Source organism: Drosophila bipectinata, chromosome 2L (assembly GCF_030179905.1).
Source record: "Drosophila bipectinata strain 14024-0381.07 chromosome 2L, DbipHiC1v2, whole genome shotgun sequence".
In the NCBI taxonomy this organism is placed as follows: Eukaryota; Metazoa; Arthropoda; class Insecta; order Diptera; family Drosophilidae; genus Drosophila; species Drosophila bipectinata.
Window position 1 is genome coordinate 934,156 of NC_091736.1, and position 9,397 is coordinate 943,552.

The following is a 9,397-nucleotide window of genomic DNA, read 5'->3' on the forward strand; positions in this document are numbered from 1 at the left end:
AAGGCGATCTTTTCATAGGAATACCCCAAACATAATTAAGCTCTTAGATTAAACAAACTACAGAGTATCGTTCCGTTTACCATTTATTTTCTTAATCTGTAGACTAGGCAAGAAATAATCCTGCGACCTTAACTTAAAACTGACTCTTAACTAATAATCTCAAGTATTTTCAGAATATCCTCAACAAGGATACCGAACGTCCTCCTTCGCCCCCGTATATGTCAGTCCCATTAGCAAGGAAGACTCCTCTACTCCTCCGGAGGACTTTGTGGACTCTGGTGTTCTCGTCACATCCAGGGTGTTGATCTCTATCCTCTGCATATAACGCTTTTTCCAGATCCATTGGTATGGATAATAAAACAACATGACAACACCCAGAACCACGCCCAGAACTCCACATACTTTTCCCGCCCACTCAGCGATGGGAATAAGCTTCAAATAGAACAGAAGGTCATCTGTGATCTGGACACGATAGTCCGCCCAGATGAGCGGAAAGAAGGTTTTCCTCGCATTACGATATAATCTGAAATAATTAAATAATTGTAAACAATGTTACTATAATTTGTTTTAGAATTAACGCACGGTTGAGTTTTTGGTTCCACCAATAACGCAGCCATCAGACGGGCCTTCATCTCCAGCAACATTCCTGTTTTGGGCTCCAGGATTACGACCATTTCATGACGATCCTTGTCAGGCTTCATTCCCTCCACCTGTTCCACGTAGTAAGGATCCGCTAGGTAGAAGTGCGGATACGAGGCAAAGACAGGTGCTCCGTACAAGCAGGAGGATATATTCAGAAGTCCGGACCTAACCTCCTGGCAGTTATCCTGGCAGTAGCAACTGTTGTCAGGATTGTCAGTCCCTGAAAAGTTATTATATTAAAATTTTAACTGGAATTTTGGACGACAATGTCTCACCATTAGCCATGTTTCGGGCACTGCCCTTGTAGACAAATGCATCGACGCCTCTGAATGTTGTGGTGCCGAAGTAATCGATCTGGAATTCGCGACACAAGTCCGGCAGGAAGTATGAGATGGGCTTGCCTTTCACCAGGGGAGTCGGGTGAAACTCTCCGGTGCTGCCCTTCAGCTTGCATCTTGGACTGGCTTCTGAGACGTTATTGTAGCGCCATCTCGCTATTTGACCCAGCTTCTCGAAGTTATCTCGTCCCGTATACACATTGTGGTGGCCATAGATCTCCGTGCTTCCATTGCGCTAAAATCAAACATAAAATGATTAAAAATTTTGATAATGAAATCTTAAATTCTTAAAACAAGTGTCATTATAAGGTTTAGACTTTGTGCTACAAAGTTTTGCTGCCTTATCAGAGCAGAATAAAGAAAATACATTAGTCAGTGTCCATAATCCAGGTACTATGACTCATAAAAATAGATTTACAAAAAGGCAACTATAAATTTTAATGGATAATCCTCTTACAAAATCTTGCGGTTAAGATTGGATATTTATATCAAATATCGCATATAGTAATCCTTATTATCCTCATTAGAACGTCCAACTAATCCAATCCAATCCAACTTTCTATCTTCGAAACCAAGAAGTAGGATTAAGTCCCCTATATGGCCACAGTGCTGGGTATATCTTCCCCAATTCTAATCCGATTCTCAAGCGGAGTACCTTAAACGATTTCTAGATCGATTCTCCACCATTCTGCATCAAAATCCTGAGACAAAATATTTTTTAGATTTTTCTCCCATTTTTCATGAGGGATCCCATGAAAATGAGGTTTTCCCCTATATGGGCCACTGGGATGGCTGTATCTTCCCCAATTCTCATCCGATTCTCAAGCGGAGTACCTTAAACGATTTCTAGATCGATTCTCCACCATTCTGCATCAAAATCCTGAGACAAAATATTTTTTAGATTTTTTGTTCATTTTTCGTGAGGGATCCCATGAAAATGAGGTTTTCCCCTATATGGGCCACTGTGATGGCTATAACTTCCCCAATCCTGATCCGATTCTCAAGCGGAGTACCTTAAACGATTTCTAGATCGATTCTCCACCATTCTGCATCAAAATCCTGAGACAAAATATTTTTTAGATTTTTTGTCCATTTTTCGTGAGGGATCCCATGAAAATGAGGTTTTCCCCTATATGGGCCACTGTGATGGCTATAACTTCCCCAATCCTAATCCGATTCTCAAGCGGAGTACCTTAAACGATTTCTAGATCGATTCTCCACCATTCTGCATCAAAATCCTGAGACAAAATATTTTTTAGATTTTTTGTCCATTTTTTGTGAGGGATCCCATGAAAATGAGGTTTTCCCCTATATGGGCCACTGTGATGGCTATAACTTCCCCAATCCTGATCCGATTCTCAAGCGGAGTACCTTAAACGATTTCTAGATCGATTCTCCACCATTCTGCATCAAAATCCTGAGACAAAATATTTTTTAGATTTTTTGTCCATTTTTCGTGAGGGATCCCATGAAAATGAGGTTTTCCCCTATATGGGCCACTGTGATGGCTATAACTTCCCCAATCCTGATCCGATTCTCAAGCGGAGTACCTTAAACGATTTCTAGATCGATTCTCCACCATTCTGCATCAAAATCCTGAGACAAAATATTTTTTAGATTTTTTGTCTATTTTTCGTTGTGGGTTCCCTTGAAAATGGGGTTTTCCCCTATAGGGTGCACTGTGATGGCTATATCTTCCCCAATCCTGATCCGATTCTCAAGCGGAGTACCTTAAACGATTTCTAGATCGATTCTCCACCATTCTGCATCAAAATCCTGAGACAAAATATTTTTTAGATTTTTTGTCCATTTTTCGTGAGGGATCCCATGAAAATGAGGTTTTCCCCTATATGGGCCACTGCGATGACTATATCTTCCCCAATTATCATCCGATTCTCAAGCGGAGTACCTTAAACGATTTCTGGATCGATTCTCCACCATTCTGCATCAAAATCCTGAGACAAAATATTTTTTAGATTTTTTGTCCATTTTTCGTGAGGGATCCCATGAAAATGAGGTTTGAAATGGCTATAACTTCCCCAATCCTGATCCGATTCTCAAGCGGAGTACCTTAAACGATTTCTAGATCGATTCTCCACCATTCTGCATCAAAATCCTGAGACAAAATATTTTTTAGATTTTTTGTCCATTTTTCGTGAGGGATCCCATGAAAATGAGGTTTTCCCCTATATGGGCCACTGTGATGGCTATAACTTCCCCAATCCTGATCCGATTCTCAAGCGGAGTACCTTAAACGATTTCTAGATCGATTCTCCACCATTCTGCATCAAAATCCTGAGACAAAATATTTTTTAGATTTTTTGTCTATTTTTCGTTGTGGGTTCCCTTGAAAATGGGGTTTTCCCCTATAGGGTGCACTGTGATGGCTATATCTTCCCCAATCCTGATCCGATTCTCAAGCGGAGTACCTTAAACGATTTCTAGATCGATTCCCCACCATTCTGCATCAAAATCCTGAGACAAAATATTTTTTAGATTTTTTGTCCATTTTTCGTGAGGGATCCCATGAAAATGAGGTTTTCCCCTATATGGGGCACTGCGATGACTATATCTTCCCCAATTCTCATCCGATTCTCAAGCGGAGTACCTTAAACGATTTCTGGATCGATTCTCCACCATTCTGCATCAAAATCCTGAGACAAAATATTTTTTAGATTTTTTGTCCATTTTTCGTGAGGGATCCCATGAAAATGAGGTTTTCCCCTATATGGGCCACTGTGATGGCTATAACTTCCCCAATCCTGATCCGATTCTCAAGCGGAGTACCTTAAACGATTTCTAGATCGATTCTCCACCATTCTGCATCAAAATCCTGAGACAAAATATTTTTTAGATTTTTTGTCTATTTTTCGTTGTGGGTTCCCTTGAAAATGGGGTTTTCCCCTATATGGGCCACTGTGATGGCTATAACTTCCCCAATCCTGATCCGATTCTCAAGCGGAGTACCTTAAACGATTTCTAGATCGATTCTCCACCATTCTGCATCAAAATCCTGAGACAAAATATTTTTTAGATTTTTTGTCTATTTTTCGTTGTGGGTTCCCTTGAAAATGGGGTTTTCCCCTATAGGGTGCACTGTGATGGCTATATCCTCCCCAATCCTGATCCGATTCTCAAGCGGAGTACCTTAAACGATTTCTAGATCGATTCTCCACCATTCTGCATCAAAATCCTGAGACAAAATATTTTTTAGATTTTTTGTCCATGTTTCGTGAGGGATCCCTAGAAAATGGGGTTTTTCCCTATATATCATAGGGAAGTGATGATCATAGTGATGGCTATATCATTCATGACAACTTACCGGATATGCGTATCCAACTTTATCGTAGGCAAAATCCATTTCTGGAACAAGTCCGGGTGGTAGAGCTTTTCCCATCTTGATGAGTGGTGTATCGAAACCGTCAAACATCCATTCTCCGGCAGTTTGGACTATTGTGGTTTCCTTGCCGTATACGTTTAGGGCCATTACAATAACGGAGCGGAAAAAGGGATTCAAGCGTAGCATTTTCTGGTAAAGACCAACTATGATTAAGTTGGGGGCCACCACAGGATCTGTTGGCAAGCCGGCACTCTTTTCCGGAACAAAATCGAATCGACTCTTTCTCATATACGATACCGTAGAATTTTCATCGTGCCACTGAACGTTGAGTTTTTGCATCTTTTCCGTAAAATGATAGGGTCCTAGTTCCTCAAACCTCGGCTTTATTGAGGTATTCGATACATCCTCCGAATTTGTCCAATTGAAGATATAGAGGTCCATATCGGTCTGGATGGTGGGCGACTGCCACAGGTCATAGATGAAGGATCCCGGCCGCAGGACCATGAACCACTCGAGGACCCACTTCTCGATGCGTTGCATGTATATGAGCGAGAAGAGGCTGCAGGTGGCAAGCATAAGTCCTGCCACACTCGTTCGTAAGATGCGCTCTTTCCCGATCATGGCAGCGTGACCGATATCGTTTGTGATCTGAAATGGTAACTGATCGGACGCACCAAGTTAAGCTAAGATATATTCTACCGCACTGGGCCTAACTTGTTTTCCCCAACCCGATATGCATGCCAGTGCTTATACAATCAATACATTGTAATACATAATGTATCTGACTAAGCTAATGTTTAGATACTCTTACAAATACCAATAACAAATTTCCATAAATATTAAGATAAGAGTATAAAAAAAGTACAGGCATAAATAATATTTAAACTCTTTGAGTTTGCTTGCTAAAATAAAAAACCACCCCAGATGAAGTCACTTTTTAAACAAAGAATATTTATACTCTTGGAACAAAATTATTTTAGCAATTGCATTGGCATAATATGCAAAATAAACAGAACATGAGCTTGTGAGTTATATTAATATTTAAGGGCTTGTTAAAACAAGTGTTGTTCTTTATCAGATATGCACATTTAAATAATTTCTTGAACAATTTTTGCTACGCAATCCTCGAGAACAAGACCATAAATTCTGTTAGAAGCATACTTTAATTAACAAAATCGCCTCTTAAACTGGTTGACTTCCTATGTAGACCGTATTAATTGCACATGCAAATTACATATGTTTATTAAATGGTTGCTAATCGTTTTTATGTAAAAGATCTTTCACAAGATTAAGTCTGCTCCATATGATTCGATATTTACACTGCTACTGACCAGAATATTTTCTCCAGAAAGATTAAGATAGGTCCACGCTTCAAAGTTATAAAACGTAGTCGTTATAAAGCACTTAGAATATATTGAAGTTTACACTCTCTTAATGATGGCCATAATTCTTAAATTGGCCTATAAAACGAAGTCTATCTTGGAGAAGAAACAAAAATGTCATCGTTGTCTGGCTTCCTAGTCATTCCCTGAAAGTCGTACATTCGTGAAGTTCGTTACACTTTCAAGCTTTACTTTACTAAATCACAGTGATTTTCAGAGTTACAAATTACAAGTCCCTATCCAAAAACTAAGTTTCTGATTTTTGAAGTCCTTACCTAAAAAAACAAGATCTTTGTTTGGCTTTTTGCTCTCCGATCGCAAAGGTTTAAGATTCTTGCCGTCTGATCACTTCAACTTCCTTATGTGGTCTGATCTGATCCGAGTCCAAGTCCGAGCTTCAGGGTGGAGGTTATCTGCCCACTGTGATAATGCAATGCGATTGGCGAATACTCAGAAGGGTACTACTTCTTGCGATATTACTATTTCTGATCCGATCCAAGTACTATCCTGACTAGCTAAGCGGACGGATTACAGATTACCCACGCCGTGAGTGCATCTCTTAGGTTTGTAGGTGCAATTGAACTGCTTCCAGTGCCGACTTGATAACGACTGAGCCGATCCGTTGGGAAATATACTTTTCCATATAGGAAGACTCCTATATGTAGTGCCATGAAAAATAAACATAATTGTCAGAATAAAATAAAACAGAGCCAAAAAACCTTAAATGATGCACTGAAAAAACTAGTTTATAAAAAGTAATTAATTTTACTTTAAAACTTCCCACAATTTTTTGGGAATATCTTAGTTAATATGAATAAATAACACTAATTTTTACTTACCAATAAATTTAATTATTTCTTTTGTATCTTTTGTTGTCAGTGCAGTTGAAGTCTTTACTTTATAGTTATAAATCTCGCACGGTTTAAATGAACTCCACATACAGTTCAATAGCTCCATATTATGGGGTTATCATTTTACGACATCGTGAGTGGATTTGATACGACACTTTCCACTTAATATATTAAATGTTTAACTTTCGCCGTTCCCTTATGATTTTCCACAACTTCGATTTCGGTTCCCCGGACTTGGACTTATCAGGCTGTGATACTGTTAGTACCCCAATTTCTAATCTCCTGCCCCAATTCTTGATGCCTCGAGGTGATAAGTATCGTCGCAAGGCGGTCTTAAAAAAAATGCATTTCGTCAGTGAAACTGACGTAGCTTTTTTTTTATTAATCCGATCTATGACTTTAATCAGTTTCTATTATGACAGCTCAAAAGGAATGCTGGTTCATGGAAAATTTAATGTAGTGTTTCAAGATCATCGAAGATTGCGACCCTTAAATCCACCAAACACCTTTGATCTATAATACATATTATTTATTTATTTTAATTAAGTAAAAAATACCTTTTCTTTACAATTTTCTTCATTAAAAGTGACTCAACTTTGAGGTAAAGAAACACATACATTTGTAATCATTTTGGCACCTATTGGTTAATTTTTAAAAATATCTGAACTTAATTATTGTTTAGAACTTCTATATCAGCGGTGTCTTTGATGAAGGGTATTCGGGTATTCAGTCTTGAATTAAAAATCGGGTGTTATCAGGCCGCAGGGCTCATCAATGGGCAGTGGATTACCCCATTCACTATCTGGACGATGCATCACCGAACGAAGATGAACTTTAACACCCCGGACATGCAGTCTAGACTAGGTCCGATCTGTTTGGCGTCGATTCTGAGCATCCTCGCGTTGTCCAGGCATCGCGGACTGTGAACTATTTCTGGCTTGATGTCGGTCTGGCGAATCCACAGCTCCAGAGGCTCGGTCCGCCCCCTTTGCTTGGACAGAATGCCCAGACAACGCCAGACAAACAACTCGCCATGACAACGAGAGCGGGTCATGTCCAGGATCTTCAGCTGACGGCACTTGGTCACGAATTCCAGCACACCCGCAGGACTCTCTAGTTGGTATCCACACAAACGGAGCTCGGTGAGCCCGGTTAGTTGACTTGCCAGCTGGCTTAAGATCTGATCCCCCAGGACCTGCAGTCCCTGCCCATCGCCCTCATCCTCCGATTGACTATGGAGCTCCAGTCGTTTCAGGTTGGCCAGGTTGGCCAGTTCCTGAAAAAATCGTCCATAATCGTGGAGTACACCGCTGAAGCGAAAACCCTCAATCAACGAAGCTGCTCTGGCCGGCGCATTGACTGGGCGGGCTATGCGCGCCAGGACATCAAATACAAAATTTTTGGAGTAAATCGACAGCTTCTGGAGACGTGGTAACCGGAGGAGCTGCTGCGTAATATCCGACTCCATGCACAGGTGGTAGTCGGCTATCTTGATGTGCTCCAATGTGGGGCACAAGTGTAGATCGACCAGGTCACAGCAGTTGACCTCGTCGCAGTCCTCCATTATGTCGAATTTGCGCAGGCGCAGCTGCCGGAAGAGATCCCTGAAGTGGTGTGACTCCAGGAACTGACAGTCGTCCAGGCACAGCTCGTTAAGCTCCTCCAAGTCGCACAAATATTTTCCAGTAATTTGGCAGTTTCTCAGTTTAAGCCGTCTTAGTTTTGGAAACACTCGGCTCAGAAGCCGCACATCCTCGTCCACGAAACGCACGCGTCCCCGACGATTACTCTCGCCCAGCCACTCCAAGTGCGTGATCCTCTCGAGGTTTTGATTACTCAGAAGTCGCAGTTTCCTTACGTCCAGATCCTTGCAGCACAGGCGCTGCATGTAAGGAGCCAATGCTAGGATGAACGCTAAGAATCGTGCATTGGTAGCCGATGACCTCCGGAACATCTCATCCTGGAGGACAACACTGCGCACTCGTGTCCTCCAGATGGTTTGGACAATGCTCTCCAGCCGTCGATTCAACCTGCCGATCTCATACTGCTGGAATACATTTAGCTGGCGGATGATCAGTGCCAGGACATCATCGTTCAGCTGCAGGAGCGAAGTCACAGTGGGAGCTGCAAAAGGGGGACGTCTGTTTTCAAGGCCACTCACAGATGTGTTTATTTACACGGTTTACCTGTATCTCTATCTGTTGTTGACGTCATTTCTCTCACGTTGAAGTTGTAATACTGACGAAAATTACGCTGTTGCCATGGTCAGATGATCGCTACCTAGAATGAAGGTCACTAAGGGGTGGTTTTCCAGGCAAAACGGGCGAAATTCGCGCTACCTAAGTCCGAAATCCATCTAGAGATGGATCAACCTAAGCGATAGTTTTTTGAAGGACGAATCGGTCAGCAACTGTCAGCTAAAAACTGTGCTACAATATTTTTAAAAACCTAATTTTCAATGAATCTAAAAAATAAGAGGCATTTTTAAATATTTAACAAAAGAAACTAGTGGTTTAAAAAATAATAATAGTTAGGATGAACTATTTTAGAGTCTGTAGGTAAAGATTAACCTTTTCTCGAAGAATAAAAGTACCATTTTGCAATAAAAATAAGATATTTAGTATCTAGATTCTGTATCTAGTATCTCGAATATCTGTATCTAATCTGTGCTACAATATTTTTAAAAACCTAATTTTCAATGAATCTTAAAAAAAGGGTAATTTTTAAATATTTAACAAAAGAAACTATTGATTGAAAAATAATAATAGGATGAACATCTGTAGGTAATGAGTAACCTTTTCTTGAAGGAATCAAGTATCATTTTGCAATAAAAATAAGATATTT

At 40.5% G+C, this 9,397-nt stretch overlaps 2 protein-coding genes across 2 annotated transcripts; both read right to left on the bottom strand.

Moving 5' to 3' along the window:
* Nucleotides 1–70: 70 nt before the first annotated feature.
* LOC108131228 (protein peste) lies at nt 71–6,334 on the bottom strand. Its single transcript, XM_017250010.3, has 5 exons — nt 5,978–6,334; nt 4,303–4,980; nt 918–1,215; nt 583–862; nt 71–523 (listed from the first exon to the last, which is right to left on the bottom strand). Exons 2-5 carry the CDS (start codon nt 4,939–4,941, stop codon nt 181–183), a joined length of 1,560 nt encoding a protein of 519 aa, XP_017105499.2. The 5' UTR covers nt 4,942–4,980; nt 5,978–6,334; the 3' UTR covers nt 71–180.
* An 859-nt stretch (nt 6,335–7,193) lies between these two features.
* On the bottom strand, nt 7,194–8,993 carry LOC108131229 (uncharacterized). The gene is made up of 2 exons (XM_017250012.3): nt 8,740–8,993; nt 7,194–8,677 (listed from the first exon to the last, which is right to left on the bottom strand). The coding sequence occupies exons 1-2, from the start codon at nt 8,765–8,767 to the stop codon at nt 7,368–7,370; spliced, it is 1,338 nt and encodes a 445-aa protein (XP_017105501.2). The 5' UTR covers nt 8,768–8,993; the 3' UTR covers nt 7,194–7,367.
* Nucleotides 8,994–9,397: the final 404 nt, after the last annotated feature.

Coding starts and splice junctions, on each gene's coding strand:
- LOC108131228 (XM_017250010.3), bottom strand. CDS start 4,941: ATGATCGGGAAAGAGCGCATCTTACGAACGAGTGTGGCAGGACTTATG. Junction 1,216..4,302: donor AAGTTGGATACGCATATCCG/GTAAGTTGTCAT, acceptor GTTTGATTTTAG/CGCAATGGAAGCACGGAGAT. Junction 524..582: donor GTGGAACCAAAAACTCAACC/GTGCGTTAATTC, acceptor TAATTATTTCAG/ATTATATCGTAATGCGAGGA.
- LOC108131229 (XM_017250012.3), bottom strand. CDS start 8,767: ATGACGTCAACAACAGATAGAGATACAG. Junction 8,678..8,739: donor AACAACAGATAGAGATACAG/GTAAACCGTGTA, acceptor CCCCTTTTGCAG/CTCCCACTGTGACTTCGCTC.